The 24,773-nt window shown below is 41.8% G+C and overlaps 1 protein-coding gene across 1 annotated transcript; it reads right to left on the reverse strand.

The window, feature by feature from the left end:
* Positions 1-1,102: 1,102 nt before the first annotated feature.
* Positions 1,103-6,624, reverse strand: LOC311132982 (TRAF-interacting protein with FHA domain-containing protein A-like). The gene is made up of 2 exons (XM_084166387.1): positions 6,366-6,624; positions 1,103-2,132 (listed from the first exon to the last, which is right to left on the reverse strand). Exon 2 carries the CDS (start codon positions 2,071-2,073, stop codon positions 1,477-1,479), a length of 597 nt encoding a protein of 198 aa, XP_084022513.1. The 5' UTR covers positions 2,074-2,132; positions 6,366-6,624; the 3' UTR covers positions 1,103-1,476.
* Positions 6,625-24,773: the final 18,149 nt, after the last annotated feature.

Here is a 24,773-nt window from a genome sequence, read left to right on the forward strand (position 1 = left end):
CCCTGCTGCTGAAAAACATACCCACAGGATGGTGCTGCCTCTACCATGCTTCACCGTAGGGATGGTGCCAGGTTTCCTCCAGACGTGACGCTTGGTATTCAGGCCAAAGAGTTCAATCTTGGTTTCATCACACCAGAGAATCTTGTTTCTCATGGTCTGAGAGTCTTTAGGTGCCTTTTGGCAAACTCCAAGCGGGCTGTCATGTGCCTTTTACTGAGGAGTGGCTTCCGCCTGGCCACTCTACCATAAAGGCCTGATTGGTGGAGTGCTGCAGAGATTGTTGTCCTTCTGGAAGGTTCTCCCATCTCCACAGAGGAACTCTGTCAGAGTGACCATCGGGTTCTTGGTCACCTCCCTGACCAAGGCCCTTCTCCCCCGATTGCTCAGTTTGGCCGGGCGGCCAGCTCTAGGAAGAGTCTTGGTGGTTCCAAACTTCTTCCATTTAAGAATGATGGAGGCACTGTGTTCTTGGGGACCTTCAATGCTGCAGAAATGTTTTGGTACCCTTCCCCAGATCTGTGCCTCGACACAATCCTGTCTCTACGGACAATTCCTTCGACCTCATGGCTTGGTTTTTGCTCTGACATGCACTGTCAACTGTGGGACCTTATATAGACAGATGTGTGCCTTTCCAAATCATGTCCAATCAATTACATTTACCACAGGTGGACTCCAATCAAGTTGTAGAAACATCTCAAGGATGATCAATGGAAACAGGATGCACCTGAGCTCAATTTCAAGTCTCATAGCAAAGGGTCTGAATACTTATATAAATAAGGTATTTCTCTTTTTGATTTTTAATACATTTGCAAACATTTCTAAAAACCTGTTTTTGCTTTGTCATTATGGGGTATTGTGTGTAGATTGCTGAGGATTTGTATTTATTTAATCAATTTTAGAATAAGGCTGTAAATTAACAAAATATGAAAAAGTCAAGAGGTCTGAATACTTTCCGAGGGCACTGTATGTACCTCCCTGACCCTTCACCGAATGTGAACACATTCAGGGCCGTCTGATTGGTCCAGAAACCTTGGTGCCTTGCAAGTAAAAGTTGAATTACTTCTTAAAGGCTTTGGCAAGTATATGACGTGTAACACAAGAATACAATTAAAACAGTTTTATTATTTTAGTAAACATTTACAAAACAGTATGATCCTTCCCCATCTTTCATTGAACACTGATACTTGAACTACATGAAAAAGGGCAATATTCAGAAGCTTTAGTTTCACATTTTATATAACGTAACAGTCTTAATAACACTTGTGGAGTGATATGAAAAACTACACTTGAGGTCCCAATGCCTTAGCGCTACATACAGTCAACACTATGATTAAGTTTACAGAATGTTTAATCTCGGTTACCCAGAAGTAAAATTACTGCGAAAGTTTGTCACTTCCTGTCTACGAGAGATTACAGAATGTTTAACATCAATATTTTTTCAAGAAAACTGCTACTAGGTAAAGAGAAAAGTATTGTCTATGAGAGAAACACGCTGCATGATTGGTACATTATTGTCTCATCCATCTCTATTGGCCCATGGCTCATGAGTGGTGGGATGCCATTGGTTGAATGGTCTGAGCCTGTATCCATGACGGGAACCATAATTGGCACGCCCACCTCTCTGGAAGGGGGCACTGCCAGCACCCCAAACTCCACCTCGAAGCTCCCCTTCGCCTCTCCATTCTCACGACGTATCAGCACCTCGTACTCCCCGAACCGGACCAGGGCCTTATTCGGCAGCTCTGCCCTCTCCAGGTACCCCAACTCAGAACCGTTGACCGTCATGCGTCCCTTCTGGCTCAGGTTCTGCACAGAGAACAGCATGTCGGGACTGTTGGAGGTGAGGTAGGCCTGCAAGGCCAGCTGCTTGCGGGAGACCCGTGGGTCGGCCAGGGCGAAGGTGCAGCCGTGGGCGTCCCGGCCCAGCCTCAGGGGGTCCTCGGCTGGGTGCTTGTGCCTGGCGTCCAGGGGCAGCAGGCGATACAGAGCCTTAGAGGCCTGCTGGGGGTGGTAGAGCTGGATCTGGAGACATGTCATCAGCTCCTCTGTTTCCATGGTGCGAGACACCTCCATGATGGGTGTTATGATGGCTTATGCAATTGAAAGGATGCTGTCTTTCAGTTTCACTTGGTCTGAGAGAAAAACAGAGATCATGATTAAATTGACTACTTTTTGTTATTCTGGCATGAATAAGTCTTATTACTAGAAATAGAATAACAGCTCAGACAGAAGGTACTGAAATTAAAAACATTTAATTCTATTGCACAACTCCATAGGGAGAATTTACAGGGTATTTCCAAAATCTCATCTCAATCTCTTTTGACATTTGTTTTGTTAACACTTTTAGTTCTCATTTTAAGGAAGACACACCCAGCCTCAGTCAGCATTTCCTCTCTAAAACTTTCACTGGCTGAAAGTCATTTCACTGTGCTATGAATGTAGCCTATTTATACGGGTCTTCCACAAATTGAGTGCCTTTTGCCCCTTTGATATTTTAAGTAGACACTGTGCACCAATTGTGCACCAATGTTGAAGTTTAAAAGCCTGTTATAATGGGCTCCCGAGTGGCGCAGCGGTCTAAGGCACTGCATCTCAGTGCTTGAGGCGTCACTACAGACCCCCTGGTTTGATTGGGAGTCCCATAGGGCAGCGCACAATTGGCCCAGCGTTGTCCAGGTTTGGCCGGTGTAGGCCGTCATTGTAAATAAGAATTTGTTCTTATCTGACTTGCCTAGTTAAATAAAGGTAAATAAATAAAACATTATAAATGAAGTGCCCTTTACTATAGACCACATGGAAAATGCAACAAATCAGATTTTTTATATGAATATAGACTTGCTAAAGTGCCAAAATTCAGCATTTTGACATGTCCCTCTGTGCATCCTCTACACTGTTAGGAACTTTTTTTCTATCTAGAACCTTAAAGGGTTCTTCGGCTGTCCCCATAGGAGAACCCTTTGTAGACCCCCTTTTGGTTCCAGGTAGAACCCTTTACACAGAGAGTTCTACATGGAACCCAAAAGAGTTATACCTGGAACCAAAAAGGCTTCTACCGGAAGCTTCTACCGAAGAACCCTTTTGGAACCTTTTTTTCCAAGAGTGTAGGAAGATGTTAACCTACTTAACCCCAACATTTATACAAGTTTTCACCATTATTAGCTAGGTTTCCATCCAATTGGTGACAGATTTTCATGCAAATATTCTAAAATCCGCATAAAGAAAATATAGTATGTGAATTTTCCCACCAGTGCCGTGTTTCCACCAAAAGGACTTATTGCAGATAAAAATCAGTGCGTGAACACAAAATGTACTTTTTAGCTTTTTTCATGTTCCGAATGAAACTCTAAAGTTCATCACATTTCCATCACATTTTTAACTCTACCGATAGTTTTATCACAAAAACGGTTATGTTAAATTAAATGTGCATACTCTGGTCTTGGCATGTGCGCCCTAGCCAACAGCTCGCAGATACAGTGTGACCCATAGATAGACAGGCTAGAAATGTTTTAAAAATGCATTCAATTGCCTGTCCCTGTTGCACACAACAAGCTCATATTCAAGCAAAAACTAAAGCAGTAAGTACCAGTGACTCGCTCAAAACAGAAGTGATCAGATGACGCAGATGCTAAGCTACAGGACTGTTTTGCTAGCACAGACTGGAATATGTTCCGGCATTCTTCCGCTGGCATTGAGGAGTCCACCACATCAGTCATTGGCTTCATCAATAAGTGCATCGATGATGTCGTCCCCACAGTGACCGTACGTACATACCCCAACCAGAAGCCATGGATTACAGGCAACATCCTTACTGAGCTAAAGGGTAGAGCTGCCGCTTTCAAGGAGCGGGACTCTAACCCGGACGATTATAAGAAATCCCGCTATGCCCTCCGACGAACCATCAAACAGGCAAAGCATCAATACAGGACTAAGATTGAATCGTACTACACCGGCTCCGACGCTAGTCGTGGCAGGGCTTGCAAACTATTACGGACTACAAAGGGAAGCACAGCCGCGAGCTGCCCAGTGACACGAGCCTACCAGACGAGCTAAATTACTTCTATGCTCGCTTCGAGGCAAGCAACACTGAAGCATGCATGAGAGCATCAGCTGTTCCGGACGACTGTGTGATCACGCTCTCCGTAGCCGATGTGAGTAAGACCTTTAAACAGGTCAACATTCACAAGGCCGCAGGGCCAGACGGATTATCAGGACGTGTACTCTGAGCATGCGCTGACCAACTGGCAAGTGTCTTCACTGACATTTTCAACCTGTCCCTGACTGAGTCTGTAATACCAACATGTTTCAAGCAGACCACCATAGTCCATGTGCCCAAGAACACTAAGGTAACCTGCCTAAATGACTACCGACCTGTAGCACTCACGTCTGTAGCCATGAAGTGCTTTGAAAGGCTGGTCATGGCTCACATCAACACCATTACCCAGAAACCCTAGACCCACTCCAATTTGCATACCGCCCCAACAGATCCACAGATGATACAATCTCTATTGCACTCCACACTGACCTTTCCCACCTGGACAAAATAAACACCTATGTGAGAATGCGATTAATTGACTACAGCTCAGCGTTCAACACCATAGTGCCTTCAAAGCTCATCACTAAGCTAAGGACCCTGGGACTAAACACCTCCCTCTGCAACTGGATCCTGGACTTTCTGACGGGTCGCCCCCTGGTGGTAAGGGTAGGTAACAACACATCCGCCACCTTCAGGGGTGCGTGCTCAGTCCCCTCCTGTACTCGATGTTCACCCATGACTGCATGGCCAGACGCAACTCCAACATCATCATTAAGTTTGCCAACGACACAACAGTGGTAGGCCTGATCACCGACAACGATGAGATAGCCTATAGGGAGGAGGTCAGAGACCTGGCCGTGTGGTGCCAGGATAACAACCTCACCGTCAATGTGATCAAGACAAAGGAGATGATTGTGGACTATAGGAAAAAGAGGACCGAGCACGCCCCCATTCTCATCGACGGGGCTGTAGTGGAGTAGGTTGAGAGCTTCAAGTTCCTTGGTGTCCACATCACCAACAAACTATCATGGTCCAAACACACCAAGACAGTCGTGAAGAGGGCACGACAAAGCCTATTCCCCCTCAGGAGACTGATAAGATTTGGCATGGGTCCTCAGATCCTCAAAAAGTTATACAGCTGCACCATCGAGAGCATCCTGACTGGTTGCATCACCGCCTGGTATGGCAACTGCTCTGCCTCCGACCGCAAGGCACTACAGAGGGTAGTGTGTACGGCCCAGTACATCACTGGGGCCAAGCTTCCTGCCATCCAGGACCTCTATACCAGGCGGTGTCAGAGGAAGGCCCTAAAAATTGCCAAAGACTCCAGCCACCCTTGTCATAGACTGTTCTCTCTGCTACCGCACGGCAAGCGGTGTCAGAGCACCATGTCTATGTCCAAAAGGCTTCTTAACAGCTTCTACCCCCAAGCCATAAGACTCCTGAACAGCTAATCAAATTTGCATTTTTACGCTGCTGCTACTCTGTTTATTATCTGCATAGTCACTTTACCTCTACCCACATGTACATATTACCTCAATTACCTCGACTAACCTGTGCCCCTGCACATTGACTCTGTACCGGTACCCCCTGTATATAGCCTCGCTACTGTTATTTTACTGCTGCTCTTGAATTATTTGTAATTTTTCTTCTTTATTCATTTTTACTTATCTATTTTTTACCTAACACTTTTTTTCTTAAAACTGCATTGTTGGTTAAGGGCTTGTAAGTAACCATTTCACCTGTTGTATTAGGCGCATGTGACAAATAAAATTTGATATGATTTGATATTCCCCCTGTCACAAGGGGATTTATGGGTGTCTTCAACTCTGTTACTTTATTTGGCACTTAATAGGCACTTCCCACTCAGCACGTGACTGTCGAATTATGGGCTATATCAGGTCCATCCATTGTCACCATTATTTTGGCCAAAAATAGTCGTCCCAAATCGGCCAAATTGGTCCGTCCATTTTAGCCGAAGATCAGCCTGACCATATTATAGTCATTATTATTATTTATTTTTTTTAAACCTCTTTAGATGGGAAAACATGTTTTTTTTTTTTTTTTTTAAGAACATGTGCTTTTGATGACATAATACAATTTGGTGATTTAAAACGTTATTGTTTATATATATATATAAAGTCAGTCTACTATATTGTCAGAAGTGAAGAACATGTTAGATCTGCAACATTCTTGCACACGTTTTTCTTAAGTGCTAATAACATGACTAGACTAGTCTAAGATTTTACTGATAATTAAATGTCATGACATTCACTCAAACAACAAAACCATTCTGAATGTTCACTTCCAAACTTGCTAGGCTATATCTTACCTGTAAAATTCGGTAGGCTGTAGCAATTATACACGCAGCGTCTGCAAAGATCACGCTACATACAGTAAGTATGCTGTCTCTTCACTGTTGACTTGCTTACTTCAACGGGTACAACAACTATTGCCTGCCTACTGGCGCACCAACTTTTGTGCCACCTATAATGGGTGTCGGAGGTAGTACCAAAGACATGTTCTATCTATGATAGTAAAACAGTTTCTAAACCATACTGTAATGTGATAGTACTGCGAAGAGCAAAACAACAGGAAGGGGATGACCGTTACGTCAGCAAGCACGAGCGCCACCGTTCATGGTTTTGACAAGATGGAATACAGTTTTTGTCAGATCTGACTTTTGTAGGTTAGGAGAACTTATGCAGCAGGTTAGGAGAATTAACGTAGCAGGTTAGAATAATTAGGTTAAGGTTAGGAAAAGGGTTCGCGTTAGCTACAATGCCAAAAATGTCAACTTTTGACGTTCATTTGACAAAAGCTGTATCCCTTCTAGCCTTAACCACCACACATCGCACAACGTTTGCAGTGAATTGTTGCTTGCCTTGGGGAATTCCAGAATTCCCCAATATTCCCCAATCGCGCAATCTCTTTAGGCAACGTCTGTTTATGCTTTCAATTTTGCAGGCTCCATGCAACTTCTTTACGACTTTCAGTAACCCATACGGAAAAGTAATATATGGCCTTCTATATCAAAGAACGTGACATATATTTTAATAACATATATAAATCCCACAACATCTCATACAAAAAATTATAATATGGATATCTATTTTCATCATTCAAAATGTACTCAAAACATTATTATTATAAATTTTTAATGCATTTATTGCTTTGAATTTTTTACATGGCATTTATTTAAAAACTATACATAAATCTCACAAGTAGGATGCATTATTTTCTTTGCATTTGGCGTTAGGCAACATTATGACTACTTTATTGTTTCATGTAGGTACTGTAGATGATACTTGCCATTTCGTTTTGAGATTAGATTGAGATGGTGTAGACAACTATTGTAGGTTTATGTACTCTCTAGTTTATTTTCGTACTCTATAGTTGTGGCTGCCCATAAGGTTATGGCATCACATTGTATTAAACATTATTATAAAACATGGTTTAGATATTATGGTTGTAATAGCAGTTGTTAAATTGACTCAAATGATGTCAATTAGCCTATCAGAAGCTTCTAAAGCCATTACATCATTTACTGGAATTTCCCGAGCTGTTTAAAGGCACAGTCAATTTCTGACCCACTGGAATTGTGATACAGTGAATTATAAGTGAAATAATCTGTCTGTAAACAATTGTTGGAAAAATTACTTGTGTCATGCACAAAGAAGATGGCCTAACCGACTTGCCAAAACTATAGTTTGTTTATAAGACATTTGTGTGTATTTAAACTCCCGACTTCAACTGTACAATACTTGTTTTTTTACATCTGTTTGGAATCCTATCTTGTGTCATGCCTATAATTTTGTGAGATTGAAATGCATCCACGATCATAATCATAAGTTATTTCAACCCTCGTCAATTATGTTACATAGCTAGCTAGTACAATTATTTACATTTGCTGATGTTACACATTTTCTAACAAGTTACAAACTCGAGGCGTGGCGCATAACAAGTTACCAGGCGCCAGGCTAACTAGCTAGCCAACTCCAGTCATGTGCTAACATTTGCTGGTAAACCTAGCTTTAGGTGGCTGGTTGTAATATTGTAGCTTGCTGTTTAGTAGCCATATCTACGACTAAAAAGAGAAACGTTTTTACAATCGAGATTGTTGGGATTTGTTTTCTCATAATTTGATCTGTATGTGATGAATAGCTTAGAAGGAATGCATTAATGATAAGCATAGGTTTGTACTATACTGATATAAATTGTTTCACATAACAGGCTGTGATTCATGTGAGGAACGTTAGGGGCTAGGATGAGATAAAACTTGTATTTCTTATAGATACGAACACTGCCTCTTTGTTGTCTGTGAACCGTCCTTGAACGTAGTACAGTGGAATGGTGTCTTTTGGGTGCTAACTCCACAGGTTATTATGATAGCAACTTATGCCTGGCAACAGGGATGCGCCAAGAGGCTGGGACCAGCCCGTGTGCCAACGGATTGGCTGAGTAAGTCTAAACCACGCTCAGTCTCTACTCTGATTGGCCAGCAGAGAGTGGGAACTATCTCTGTCAGAGTATTTGAAGAAGAACCTGTAACAATGGATTAGTTCTCTGTCTGCCCTGCGTGGTATTTCAGTGAGCCCGTATACGAACCATCATACTTATCATACATACATTTTGCATATAATAAATTTAGCTTGGATTGAATATCTCTTGATTATGTTTTCTCTTATTCCAATACCAGATTTGAATTATGCAATTTCTAACAAGATACAAAAGATCTCAGATTGTAAAACCTCTTCTATCTTTAGCTACCGGTAGTTGTTTAGCTAACTTAGCTTGCTAGCTAGGCTAGCTACCTACCTTGCTAAATTAGCAAACAGAAAAATAATTTGATTTCCCCCACTGTAACACAGTAGGATGTTAGCCAGCAATATACAATATGGGTTTCAGTAGATAAACTATAGTTAGTTAGCTAGCTAGGTCGCTTGCAGAAAAAATAACCTACTTAGCTAAGCACCATATTTGTTATCTGCCCTCTTGGTGCTTGCATTGGCTGTGAGCTCCTAACAATAGCTAAATCCAACTCTTAGTTTCGAATCCTCTTCGCTATATTCCAGTTGAAACGAATGGTTGAATGTCACCATGTAGCTAACAGAACATAAAACAATTCTACATAAAAAAATTAGTGTTGATGAGTGGGATCACTTGAAGCCATTGCTTCTGGTCAGTACTTTGTGGTACAGTATGTATAGGTATGTGTTATTTGTAGCTTTGTACTGCTAAGCCAGAGTCATTATCTTCAGACCTAACTCAAATTAAAATATCTGTCTGTGTCGTTATGACTTTGGAGAATGATTTATGACAAATTTAACTTATTTAATTTGAACAATTCTAGGTGGCAAAGCTAAAAGGGGACAAGATGGGGAGAAAGAAGACAGATTGGATCCTGAAAAGAGACCACAATAACTGGTAAGTAGGTTTTTGTTCATCAATTGCAAATAAGCATTTGACAGTGTGCGGGTATCGTCATGATATTGTTTTAAAAAGAATATGACTTATAAATGACTCATGGCAGAAAGAATGGTGAATATTTTTTCAGACACTGACATGGCTTAAAGGGATACTGCGAGATTTTGAGATGTTTTTCTACTTACCTAGAGTCATATAAATCATGAAAACCATTTCTATGTCTATGCGTGCAGTTTGGAGATTATTGAAGTTCGCATATTGTTAGTTTAGAGCAATTACTGGAAGTCTCCCACAGTAGCCAGCTTCTCTCAAAAACAGGGAAATAGATCTAACTACTCCAAAGCTGGGTGGTTGGTCATTTTATAGTCTTACAAAGCCAACACTACTTTTTAAAATAACTAAGTGATTGACCCTCGGGCACCTCAGAAATTGATCCAAGTATTCACTAACACATACAACTTGGGGAGTATCAAAAAAACTATTTCAAATCTTTACCTGGGTATTTTTATTTATTTGTAATTTTTACCCCCCTTTTCATGATTACAATCTTGTCTCATCGCTGCAACTCGGGAAAGGCGAAGGTCGAGTAATGCGTCCTCCGCCAAACAGCGCTTCTTAACACCTGCTCGCTTAACCCAATGTGTCGGAGGAAACACTGTTCAACTGACGACCGAAGTCAGCTTGCAGGCACCCGGCCCGGCACAAGGAGTCGCTAGAGCGCGATGAGCCAAGTAAAGCCCCCCCGGCCAAACCCTCCCCTAACCCGGACGGTGCTGGGCCAATTGTGCGCCGCCCTATGGGACTCCTGGTCAAGGCCGGTAATGACACAGCCTGGGATCGAACCTCAGGCTGTAGTGATGCCACAATACTGCGATGCAGTGCCTTAGACCGCTGCGCCACTCGGGAGGCCCTTTACCTGGGTATTCTATCCTGAAAGAAACACTCTACAAACTATATTTAACAGAAATGGGAGGAGGAAGTTAATATTGAAATAACTGATGAAACATGGTTGACATATTTACGACTCAATTAAACTCTACCTACTCAAGGTCTTGGAGAGAATTGTGTTGGAAGAATGTTATATGTTTCTTCATAACACCAAAACTGAAATCAAAACAGACTGGCTCCCAACACCCTTGTTGGAGAGAATGTGGGCTATCAAGGGCGGATCACTCTCACATTTTTGCTTAATTCTAATATGTACATGTTGTAATATTTAAACACACCGCTCCTGAATCCTGAGGACATTGTCCCGGACAGAGGTTCCCCCAATTGAGGACAGCTTGGCAGTCTTAAAAAAAGAAAGCTAAATGCAAAAATGTAAGTATGTGTAGAGGCAATAAAGAGACAATAAAATATTATCTTGTTCAAAAGTTATTCTGTCATATCATTCCTGTAACATTTAATTAAAAAAATTTATTGATGTAATTGTCAAATCTCGTCCTCTTCTCTGCAACTGCACATGTGTGTGAGTTTGAGTGAGCAACAGGAAGAATGAGCAAGAAAGAAATGGGAGAAACGTTACATGACTCACCAAAGGCAGTGTCTGTTGAATCAGGACATGAGTTAAAATAGGATTTTATTTGCTTTGCAAACATATATCATTACAAGCGGTGCTATTTCAGTTGGATTTTCTTACACTACACTCTTAGAAAAAAGGGTTCCAAAAGTGTTCTTTTGCTGTCCCCACAGGAGAATACCTTTTTGTTCCAGGTAGAACCATTTTTGGTTCCAGGTAGAACCCTTTTGGCTAGAACCCAAAATAGTTTTACCTGGTGATGCCTCTCTTCCGTCTAATCATGTTCTTTTGCATTTCTCTCTATTAGGGAAACATATCCATGTCCATATATCAAAGAGCCATCCCAGGAGGAGGAAGAAGACTACCCGCCACTCCCACCTGAGAGGGGGGGATAAAGGCCCCTCGTGGCTACCCTGGGGAGAGGCATGAGCTCCCACCCCTAGCTATCTAAGAGGTCGCCACGCACACCCTCATCAAAAGGCGGAGTAGTACCTATCCTCTATGGAGGTTCCAACATCACTTTAGGCCCTCTTTAGACATGTTTCATGCCTCAGCTCTGTGTAAGGAATGGTCTGACAATTGCCCTCCGCTAAACCTCCAGATTAAGTGTGAAATGCTTGAACTGGGAGAAAAAGCATGCATAGAGAGAGCTCTGCCACAAATAGTAATTCTTACGCCTCGATCACACCAACAGTGTTGTTGCGTTTTGGTACACCACAAGTACGTTCATTTCCACCATTGAGTTACAGAGCCAGTTGCAGTGCATTCTGTGTGGTGCATATGTTGGATAAATTAAACGTATGAAATTGTATGCGTAGATGGCTTGACAGAAATGGTAGCAGAAGGTGAACATTGAACATTTGTTGCACACATATCCAGATGATGATGCGTACCATTTTGCTCAATAACACTGTAGGTGTGTTCGAAGCGTTAATCCTCTCGTCGGCACTGCTGGTGTGTACGGGCACGGATGGAGCTAAACAGAAATCACGTATTGTTAATGTGAGGAACTGATATAGAGTATTAATTTCACCATTCAGATAGAAAAAATTCACTAAAGCTGCTGATGATAATGAAACAATTAATGTAGATCATTTATAAATAGAAACAGGTGTTCGCTGAGGTTGTAACGGCACTAGCTCTCCTTCCAGGTTTAAATATTTCAACAAGATCTGCGTCCTCCGTGGTCTCCTGATGCACGCGGCGCTATACCTCCCTCTCATCTAGCTAAGCATATTTAGTTCTCCTACAACTGCAACACTCTCACATGCTGACAACACCACTCGTGTTAAGTTGCAAAGTAAATGTACACATACAGTTGAAGTCGGAAGTTTACATACACTTAGGTTGGAGTCATTAAAACTCGTTTTTCAACCACTCCACAAATTTATTTTTAACAAACTATAGTTTTGGCAAGTTGGTTAGGACATCTACTTTGTGCATGACACAAGTAATTTTTCCAACAATTGTTTACAGACAGATTATTTCACTTATAATTCACTGTATCACAATTCCAGTGGGTCAGAAGTTTACATACACTAACTTGACTGTGCCTTTAAACAGCTTAGAACATTTCAGAAAATTATGTCATGGCTTTAGAAGCTTCTGATAGACTAATTGACATAATTTGAGTCAATTGGAGGTTTACCTGTGGATGTATTTCAATATCTACCTTCAAACTCAGTGCCTCTTTGACATCATGGGAAAATCTAAAGAAATCAGCCAAGACCTCAGAAAAATAATTGTAGACCTCCACAACTCTGGTTCATCCTTGGGAGCAATTTCCAAACGCCTGAAGGTACCATGTTCATCTGTACAAACAATAGTACGCAAGTATAAACACCTTGGGACCCCGCAGCCGTCATACCACTCAGGAAGGAGACGCGCTCTGTCTTCTAGAGATGAGCGTACTTTGGTGCGAAAAGTGCAAATCAATCCCAGAACAACAGCAAAGGACCTTGTGAAGATGCTGGAGGAAACAGGTACAAAAGTATCTATATCCACAGTAAAACGAGTCCTATATCGACATAACTTGAAAGGCCGCTCAGCAAGGAAGAAGCCACTGCTCCAAAACCGCCGTAAAAAAGCCAGACTACGGTTTGCAACTGCACATGGGGACAAAGATCGTACTTTTTGGAGAAATGTCCTCTGGTCTGATGAAACAAAAATAGAACTGTTTGGCCATAATGACCATCGTTATGTTTGGAGGAAAAAGGGGGTAGCTTGCAAGCCGAAGAACACCATCACAACCGTGAAGCAAGGGGGTGGCAGCATCATGCTGTAAGGGTGCTTTGCTGCAGGAGGGACTGGTGCACTTCACAAAATAGATGGCATCATGAGGAAGGAAAATTATGTGGATATATTGAAGCAACATCTGAAGACATCAGTCAGGAAGTTAAAGCTTGGTCGCAAATGGGTCTTCCAAATGGAGAATGACCGCAAGCATACTTCCAAAGTTGTGGCAAAATGGCTTAAGGACAACAAAGTCAACGTATTGGAGTGGCCATCACAAAGCCCTGACCTCAATCCTATAGAAAATGTGTGGGCAGAACTGAAAAAGTGTGTGCGATCAAGGAGGCCTACAAACCTGACTCAGTTACACCAGCTCTGTCAGTAGGAATGGGCCAAAATTCACCCAATTTATTGTGGGAAGCTTGTGGAAGGCTACCCGAAATGTTTGACCCAAGTTAAACAATTGAAAGGCAATGCTACCAAATACTAATTGAGTGTATGTAAACTTCTGACCCACTGGGAATGTGATGAAAGAAATAAAAGCTGAAATAAATCATTCTCTCTACTATTATTCTGGAATTTCACATTCTTAAAATAAAGTGGTGATCCTAACTGACCTAAGACAGGGAATTTTTACTAGGATTAAATGTCAGGAATTGTGAAAACCTGAGTTTAAATGTATTTGGCTAAGGTGTATGTAAACTTCCGACTTCAACTGTACATGTTATTCAATCTTTTCATCCAAACTGCCCAGTCTAGTCAGCATGTCAGGAGTAATTGTAATGCACGACCTCTCGTCAGCTACAACACATTTATTACACTCATATTGTTTTGCCCTTTTTTGTTTTGCATTGTTTTAGCTACCATTTAATCTGAGGCTAGCTTTTTGTCAGGCATTTTTATTTTATCTTCCAATATTTTGTCCTCTTGATATACTATAACATGTGACATGATTTAAAGACCTTTAAACAGGTTAGCATTCACAAGGCCAGATGGATTACCAGGACGTGTGCTTAGAGCATGCACGTACCAACTGGCAAGTGTCTTCACTGACATTTTCAGTCTGTAATACCTACAGGTTTCAAGCAGACCACCATAGTTCCTGTGCCCAAGAAAGCAAAGGTAATCTGCCTAAATGAATACCGCCCCGTAGCACTCACATCAGTAGCCATGAAGTGCTTTGAAAGGCTGGTCATGGCTCACATCAACACCATCATCCCGGAAACCCGAGACCCACTCCAATTCGCATACCGCCCCAACAGATCCACAGATGACGCAATCCCAATCGCACTCCACACTGCCCTTTCCCACCTGGACAAAAGGAACACCTATGTGAGAATGCTGTTCATTGACTACAGCTCAGCGTTTAACACCATAGTGCCCACAAAGCTCATCACTAAGCTAAGGACCCTGGGACTAAACACCTCCCTCTGCAACTGGATCCTGGACTTCCTGACGGGCTGCCCCAAGGTGGTAAGGGTAGGCAACAACACATCTGCCACGCTGATCCTCAACACGGGGGCCCCTCAGGGGTGTGTGCTTGTCCCGTCCTGTACGCCCTCTTCACCCATGACTGTGTGGCCAAGCACGACTCCAACACCATCATTAAGTTTGCTGACGACACAACAGTGGTAGGCCTGATCACCGACAATGATGAGACAGCCTATAGGGAGGAGGTCAGAGACCTGGCAGTGTGGTGCCAGGACAACAACCTCTCTCTCAATGTGAGCAAGACAAAGGAGCTGATTGTGGACTACAGGAAAATGAGGGCCGAACAGGCCCCCATTCACATCGACAGGGCTGTAGTGGAGGGGGTCGAGAGTTTCAAGTTCCTTGGTGTCTACATCACCAACAAACTATCATGGTCCAAACACACAAAGACAGTCGTGAAGAGGGCACAACAACGCCTATTCCCCCTCTGACTGAAAATATTTGGCATGGCATGGGTCCCCAGATCCTCAGAAAGTTCTACAGCTGCACCATCGAGAGCATCCTGACCAGTTGCATCACCGCCTGGTATGGCAACTGCTCGGCATCCGACCGTAAGGCGCTACAGAGGGTAGTGCGTACGGACCAGTATATCACTGGGGCCAAGCTTCCTGCCATCCAGGACCTATATACTAGGCGGGGTCAGAGGAAAGCCAAAAAAATTGTCAAAGACTCCAGTCACCCAAGTCATAGACTGTTCTCTCTGCTACCGCACAGCAAGTGGTACCAGAGAATACATCCAAAAGGCTCCTTAACAGCTTCTACCCCAAGTCATAAGACTGCTGAACTATTTACATTTGTTTTTACACTGCTGCTACTGGCTGTTTATTTTTACCCCTACCTACATGTACAAATTACCTCGACTAACCTGTACTCCCGCACATTGACTCGGTACCGGTACCCCCTGTATATAGCCCCATTATTGTTATTGTGTTACTTTAAAATTTATTTTTGACTTTAGTTTTTTACTATTTATTGAACTGCATTGTTGGTTAAGGGCTTGTAATTAAGCATTTCACGGTAAGGTCTACACCTGTTGTATTCGGCGCATGTGACATATAAAATGTGATTTGATTTGAGACAAACCTTTGCTGTTAAATACATTTTACAAATCTGACATTTGATGGATGGAAGCTGCAACACGTTATTTTACGAAGAGGATGTTATTAATATCAAATAATCGTGACTGCATATCAACTTGAATACAAACCATGTGTTTCCTTTGCAGTGGCGACCTGTTTTGCATGTTATTTTGGCATTAATTTGTGTCACATATCAGTTTGCAAACGATTCCTTGAGTATAGGCGTTGGTAATCTTCTCTAGTTGCGTGGTGATTGGCTCAGTGTTTTGTCACTCATGGTGACACTATGTCACCGCAGAATCTACAGGGAGAGCTAGGATTTACATTAGAAGTGCCCGTCCAAGAAGGCTCAAGGTCATTGGCCACAGATAAAATGACATCAAATCACGTTATATCTACAGTAGCTTTGATTGGACTGATCATGTCAACATCATACTTTCACAATCTTAGATAGCAAGCTAGACAAGCAGTCATCATCATGAATCACGTCGATTATCTACTGGCAAATCCTTTTCAATCCTTGATATGAAGAGAAATGTGACCCGTTTCTGGAAGCTAGGCGTATGTCACACCTCACTACTTCACAGGAGAGGCATTTCAAAAAAATAACTTAATGCGTTTTTTGGCAGAAATGCCTTCTGGAACATGTGAACTTTCATGTGCCTTAATAACAAACTTGTATTCCATCTGTAAATATGAATAGAAATGTTATATTACGAGCCTAGTTGGTTTAGCCATGGAAAAAGACAGGAACCTTCCCGCTAGCCATGATTGGCTGAGATAATGGATGGGCTGGACATGCCGGGGGAGATTAGTTTTTATTTGGTCTGCCATGTAGCATGCTTCTGTCTATAACATGACCTGCTCAGTATGTGTTGACAATCCTTTCTACCGCAGCTTTATTTAAAGATGTAACTTTAGCCATCGAGAACTACAAAGGTTTTGCTACTTTTCTCAACAACATTCATTCATTATTTTTTATTTTTTTTGTCATTTAGCAGACGCTCTTATCCAGAGCGACTTACAGTTAGTGAGTTCATACATTTTTCATACTGGCCCCCCGTGGGAAATGAACCCAGAACCCTGGCGTTGCAAGCGCCATGCTCTACCAACTGAGCTACACAGGGCCATTGATGCCCTGAATTTAGCAGGCACTATTGACAGATCAGTTTGAAAAAGTGATGGGCTACTTTCTGCACACGCCACCGTCAGTGTGAACCGGAGTGACTTGACACAACACTGGCCAAACAAGATGTAGCTACAAACAAAAAGGAGTTAAATGGTTCCAGTCTGCCGGGAAGCGTTTATCCATGTATACGGGTAAGAGTCTAGCTACATGTTCAGATATTATAAGTTTCTAATTTAGTCAGAAAGTCGTTTTCATTGCAAGTTAAAGCGTACTGTTAGCTAGTTAGTGAACGTTAGCTTTCTGGCTCACTAGCCAATGTTACGTATATGATCTGTGTAGTAATATTATTTGAATCAGAAACCATTTGCATTGCTAGTTATAGCCTAATATTAGCTAGCTAGCTAACATTGAATCTAGTTGGTTAGCTTTAGCTACCTGCAGATTCATACTACAGCTATGACAATCAGTTTGCACTGGTAGTAGTATGAGTTGGTATTATGCCGGTTCATTGTTTAGCTAGCTACAGGGCTAAACAAAAGACTCCACTTCGCCAGATGATTACATGACCCATCAAGTTAGCCAGGTGTGTCTGGAGGTGATTACGGCCATCTATTGTCTATACAATAGTGACCCACCCATCCACTTAGCTAGATGTGGCTGGGGGGTGGTTATAGCAATTATTTCACATGACACATCAATTTAGACAAGTGTGTTTGGGTAAGCATCATCTAATAATTATAAAATATTTATAAAATATTTGTATCTGGACACATTCTGTTTTTGATATTGCAAGTTACCATTTCACTGTACCGTTTACATCTTCTGTATCCTGTGCATGTAACAAATAAACATAGATTGTATTTGATATAGTGTGTGTTTACCAGAGATGTTAATGTAAAGAACAACATGACCTGCACCAATGTCAGATTAAGATATAGGCCAAGGACTAGATAAAGTGTATTTTTACCTGAAGTTTTTCCTTATTGTAGGCTACTACTTTTACCTCTTTTGGTCTTGAAATCTTTGGTTGTTTACTACACTACTCACTCTGTTTAGCACATGGCCTCACATGTGAATCCTTAAAGAGATGGGTGGGGCTAAGGCTTAAGAGGGTGTGAACAATGCTGGATGGGTGTAGAAAAAGAAGAGCTCTCCAGTAGATGTACCAAAACATTCAATGGCCATTTTCTCAAAAGTGGGGTTACAAGTTTATCAACTTTCAAAGCAGAATTACTTTCCCATTGTTCATCAACTGTAGTGTATGATATCCCATTTTCTAGCTCTGAGTCTCTACTTTTATCCAATGTAAAACACATAATTTCTAACTTTGCTACATAGGACTGAATCCAGGTGGTGGGTCACAAATTATAGATAAAAAGTATCGGTGCTCATCGGCCATTGGACATAAACATTGCACAACAAGTCAGAAAAATTGCACATTCAACAATGAGTGGTTTGGAAGGAATCAGTGGCTAACTGCAAGGTTGCAAAGCAATCACTATTTTGCTTCCCCTGCCTGCTATTCAGTGGAGAGGGTGTGTGGTCCAAGTCTGGGTTTAAGGATTTAAAACATATGTCTGAAAGGGTCTCTTTTCCAAGCTTAAAAGGATCAACATTCACACGCAACACCATGGGCCAGAAAAGGTTGAACACATTGGCCATGTTGTCAATCCAGCATGACTTCTGCTGCATTCAAAACAACTGGAAACTCGGAACTGGGAAATCTCAGACCTCAGTGAGTTCAAGACAACTTGGAACTCTGGAAAAAAAACAAGCTCAGACTGGGTAAATAAGTTTTGAAAGGTCAAAAAAATCGAATCAATCACCACTTAAATGATAGCCTAACTTATGAGAACAGTACTAAAGAGACAAGAGGGATATCAAACCTCATTTGTCACTTTCCATGGAAGCAAAAGTTTTAAATGTTACGTTTTTTTGTCAAAGCTAGCTAATCTTCCTCCAACATCGGACACCCCCTAACTTCGGACACTCTCTAGTGGTTGGAGGACTAAATCACCTCGAGCTCAACATTTAAATGGACTTTAAAATATTGGTAAGTTTTGCGACTAACGACACCCTTCTAGCTAGTTAAGTTAGGTTTTGAGAGTTTTCAAAAAAGTTATATATGTACACATTTTATGGAACATGCTGCATATTGTAAAATTCGACTGCGCGACAGACCACAGATAATTTAATATCCAACTTTTTACCTCTGAAATATAGCTAACAGATTTTCTAATGTTGCTAGCTTAGTTGCTAAATGTTGATAGAACTGCTAAGACAGCAAAAACGAAAGAAATTGTAAGCGTTAGATAATACATATCATGAAAACAGCTGCCTGTTGTCAAGCTTTACCGTATCAAAATTGGAGTCCTCTGACGGAGGCGTTTTGCACAATCTGCAAAAATTTATTTGGAACTTTGAACCATGAACTTTTTGACACCTATCACTGTTGGCTATGTTTTATCTTACAACAGCTACATAGAGGCAGTATTTAGTCAAACATGGGTACACTTTCAGTTATTGTGAACACTTTCATCACCTTTCAATGCCTTAGCTTTGAAATGTAAATGTTTATACATATTCAGATTGAGTTATCTTTCTAAAATGTGTATGGTATGCCAAGTTATTTAGCTACATGTATTTACCACTACAGCATGGAGAAAGTCAAGAGGAAGCAATGGAGTGAGGTGGACATGTTCCATGCCATGGAGGACTGTGGGGCAGGGATGGCTATCTGCCAGGCTGCCAAGGTTAGGCATCTTTTGTTTTTAGGAGATTACCATGTGTATGTGAATTTTATCTGCTAGTAACAGTTTTATTTTCTTATCTACCAAGGTGCATGGTGTACCTCGGCAGACCCTGGTGGACAGGCTGAGCGGCCGGGTGACCCATGGTTGTCGCAGTGGACCACCCACATTGCTTGCACCAGAGGATGAAAAGTCTCTGGTCAGAGGATGAAAAGCAGGTGTTTATGTATGTAGGTTGGTGGACTGACTGTTCTTAATGTGTGTGATGTAAATGTGGTAATGCCAAAACAAACATTTTCATCCTGGATGGACAATTATATATTCTATTCTATTGTAGGTTTCGGCACCCAGGGGAAACAATCCCACCATGGGGGAAGAGGTGGTGGGAAATGTTCAGGAGGAGGCGCAAGAACCTGAGCTTGAGGAGGCCGGACACCCTGGACATGGGGAGAGCTGAGTGTGCCACACATCCGACGATGGACACCTTCTTCACTTCTTATGAAAACCACTTGGAGGAGAGTGGGTTGAGGGAGAAACCCAGACAAATCTATAACTGCGATGAGTCTGGGTTTCGTAGTGACCAGAGCAGGCACAAAGTGCTGGCTCCCTGGGGCGCAAAACACGTGTACCAGCAGGCTCCGGGGACCAAGGAGCACATCACAGTGCTGGCCTGCTTTAACGCAGCTGGGGAGGACGTCCCCCCCGTTTATCATCTACCCCAAGAGTTTCCCCGGTGGCCACTACACACTGGGAGGCCAACCCAAGCCTTGTATGGACGGTCAAGCAGTGGCTACATTGATGGGGACCTGTTCAGGAAGTGGTTTCAGCACTTCATTAAGCATGCAGTGAAAGAGCGCCCCCTCCTTCTCCTCTTCGATGGGCACAAGAGCCACATGGACCCGGAGGTGCTCGCGGCGGCACTAAGGGAAGGGGTTATACTTATTTTTCTTCCACCACACTGCACCCATGTCCTGCAGCCGCTGGATGTGGCATACTTTGGCCCTTTAAAGGCTGAGTTCTCTAAGGTAGCTGGAGACCTTAGCCATTTTGACCACTCCTACATGGTAAACAAATCAGAATTTGCCAGAGTATTCCGCTACCCGTACCAGCGACCATTGACGCCATCGCCTCTGCTGGACCCCCTGCTGGAACCACTCCGGACAGCTGCATCACCACTGCCAGTGCCTCCCAGTGTGAAACACCTGTAGGAGCCGCCGGAGTCCCCAGCTGCAGAAGAAGGCCACGTGCCTACTCTCCCGGCCACACCATCGTCGGCCCCTCAACCCCACCATTACAAACACCAGCTCCTCCAAGCCATCGTCGGCGGTTTTGTCCACCACCACCACAATGCACACCACCCTCCATGTCTGTCACCACCAACACGGCCTCCTCTGGACCAACTGCCTCCTCCGTCTCCCCTAGTCACACCACCATAGCAGCCTCGTCTGGTGTCCCTGCCCCCTGCAATTTGAATACCGCCACCTCCACAGGTAAACACATGTTAAATTACGAAAAAATGACTGTTTGTAATCTGTTTTATAAAACAGCAATGTAAAAAAAAAAATCTCTCTTTACATATCTACAGTCCATAGCACCAGCCCTCAAGTCATATCCACCTCCTCCAAAACCTCTGCAGCTTCCTCCAGAGGTATTGATGTAAAAAAGTTGAAAAGGGTTTTCATGCAACATGCTCTGTCTAACACTAATTTTTCTCAAACTGCAGCACGGAAAAGAAAGAGAAAAGCTCCACCGGTCACGTTTGTCATGCCACCCATGGCACCACTCTCAGGTACTTCATAATCTGTTTTTCTCTCTCTCAGTTGTATCAATGACAATGTGCAACAGTGTAGTAAAACCACCATGACGGACAACACGATGATCTAGTTGGTTAAGTTGTTATTTGGACAAATATTTGCTGATAGTAGCTAGTTACCACCAAGTCAGATAGCGTTCTTATTTGTCATCACAAAGGACATGATTTTAATAAAATAAAATAAAACATAGTAATTTAGAACTTTTTGATCTATTCTCGTTAAATCATAATATATCGCATATTCTTATATCACTCTTTCAGTGATTCAATGGCGGAGGATCAGTTGCTTCTCAATACATTTTAACTATTGCATCTTGATTATGTGAAGAGGATATATGCCTGATAATGAAAAATGAAGAATCGTCCTCTACTCTAGCGATGTAAAATCACGTGATCATCTCTTAAGTAACCCTCGACTTCAAGCACTCAATTGCAATTGAACTATACCAATCTGCCTCTTCATAACCCCCTTCACTGCCCATCAATTTATTTTGGTGTCATGGGTTGGATTGATAGGGCTTTAATATTATGTCCCTAGTTCTCAGCATATTACACTTGGAATGATGATGGTGTTCTGAGCACCCTTACTCTGAAAGCATCTCTGGAGAGATATTCTTGGCACAGCCTGCAGGAACCTAACCATGTAAGACAGGAATCAGGATCAGTTGTGGGTTGTATGAAACTCCAGGATAAAGATGTGATCAATTTAGGTAGCTACACAGTATAGGAAAATATCTCTTGATGTGTGTCCTTAGTTTAGGCTGGGCATGGACAGGTAATACCGTTTTATATAATTCATTTCCAAACTAACAAGCAACATGTCAACCAAATGTCTAAAGTGTTTTTATTACAGGGGCAATCTGGGATTCGTACATCATTTTGGGACTTTAAAATCAACAATATATAGCCATTGATTCTTAAAGATTATAACTTATAAATGTTTCATTAGCATAGTTCAACTGTCTTACCCCATCAGAACCCAAAATATAAGCTTGTTTTACTTGATTGTTTGTAGACAATGTAATTGGAAACCACCACTGTTGTCTATAGCTTCAAAACTTGGTTAAAACCAATGTTGTGTATAAACCCTGGATGACTAAAGGGGCGCTTTATTAAAGCCACCGCACAGCCATCTTGGTACTCCTCCATTGTAAAAATGATTTTGGAAGCCATACATTTATTGATGTCTTTATTCTATTACAGACTCCTTAATGTGTACTTTTAAATTATATTATGTGAGCTAAACATAAAATGTATACAAACATTTTCCTTAAAGGAAAACTCCAACCAAAAACTATCTGTTGGTATTTGTTTCATTAGTCCATTGCTGACATAGTCCCAAAATGTTTTGCTTGTCAGCAATCAAGTTTTCAAGATATGTAACTTTCAAAATATATAAATCATCCCTGTATGATGCATTTTGCATCATTTGATGCTGAGTTTTGCATCATATAATGCAAAATGCATCATTCAGAGACAAGCAAAACATTTTGGGACTATGTCAACAATGGACTAATGAAACAAATATCAAAACATAGTTTTGGGTGGATATATTTTTTTTTTACTAATGTTACTGGCCCCACTACAACAGCAAATACTTAAATACATGTGATTTCTGTCCTTGAAACATTTAATTGAAATATTGTAGAATTCCATTAATTTCTATGGAGGACTGCTCCTACTGAGGAGTGCCAATATGGCCGACCAGGGTGTGTCAAGGCCTCTCAATGGCCAATGCATAGCATCAGCAATCCAGGGTTTATATACATCATTGGTTAAAACCCTCATGGAGCGTCAGTCTTTTCATCTGTAGGTCCATCTGAATTTGAGCGGTTACATTTCTCCTGCCCCATCCCTCAGCTGTAAACCAAAAAATATGTCTGGGTTTTAGTTTTTGAATCCCAGAGTCTTTTTAGATCATCAGGTTCATTTTGATCTGGGTTCAATGTTTGTAAGAAATCTGCCCCCTGGTGAGTTATAAGAGTATAATTCATTAATGTGTACTGAAGCCTATACTGTAAATAGTTGTAGTGGTTTGTACAGCTGTACTACTTGAATACTTGGTTTTAAAAGTGTAGAGTCCTAATAAACTTTTTCCCCTGAATGTGTCATGTCCTCATAATAAAATAATTGAAACCATAATCTTGTTTCTTCACTCTGGTTTGATAGTGTCCTTTCCAAACGAGGGTACTGTACATATAATGTTGGAAGGCTAACCAGGCTAAACTACAGATAATGTGGTTACAGATAATCTATCCTTTTCTATAAACCAACATATAGCCATCATCATATGACTGGTGATGAAAAAGTATGAAAATGTATGCACTCACTACTGTAAATCGCTCTGGATAAGAGCGTCTGCTAAATGACTAAATGATGAGATCCTTTGTGTGCCTGTGGTCTGTTCCCTTTGTGGAAGCTTACTGCCCCCTGCTGGATAGGTGGTGTACATACAGATCAATGAAGTCAAGACATCACCACAGAGCAGGGTTTCCCAAACTCGGTCCTGGCTAGCCCAGATTCCCAATCTCCCAACCTCATAACTAGCTACCAAGAAGCCATTTCAGGCTATCAATCAAGTTAGAGTAGCTAGCTTGTCTAACGATCTTAGCTCGCGTGGCTGCTGGCAATGTTGGTAGACTTTAGAAAAGCAAGCAATAACTAATTGTACTGAATAAGACTCACATTATTTTCAATCTTTTACCCAGATTTTAACAGAGATGCAGAGAAGCATATTTCGTTTATTGAAAAAAAATACCACCTGTCAGGAGGATACAGACAGCTCAAGTGGTATGCTTAGATATGCAGAAAAATATACATATATATATATATATTTTTTTTTTACATAGAATTAAGCATAATGATTCTGGCTCTAGATTGCAGGAAATAACTGTTTAAGGTGTTTGAAAAATTCTCAAATTTACGGACCGGGGCCTAGCTCCTCTACCGACCACCACGCAGACATTCTCACATACTTTGTGCCCCCTCTGATTTTTTGGGGTGCATGACGCCCCTAGTCACATGTGAATGACCACACAAAATGGCAGGAGCCATTTAAGTAGAAACACCAATCATTACCCTGAAATGATACAGAACCTTTCTTCCTTCTCATACAGATGAGGAGGACAACGATGGCGATCAAACTCAAGATGTTGGACACAATTAAAGCCAGGAGCTTGTGGTTTAAAGGAAGTTGTTGATATTCCTTCTTAGAAACACAGGTATACATGTTACATTTTGTAAGCTTCATCTTCGACCCTTTTACAGTTCAGAGTTGCATCAGCAAATTTATTTTAGAGT

Source organism: Coregonus lavaretus (genome assembly GCF_964263955.1).
Source record: "Coregonus lavaretus genome assembly, chromosome: 7".
NCBI classification, from domain to species: domain Eukaryota; kingdom Metazoa; phylum Chordata; class Actinopteri; order Salmoniformes; family Salmonidae; genus Coregonus; species Coregonus lavaretus.

Excerpts from the sequence above, each read along its gene's own strand:
- LOC311132982 (XM_084166387.1), bottom strand. The coding sequence starts at position 2,073 with ATGGAGGTGTCTCGCACCATGGAAACAGAGGAGCTGATGACATGTCTC.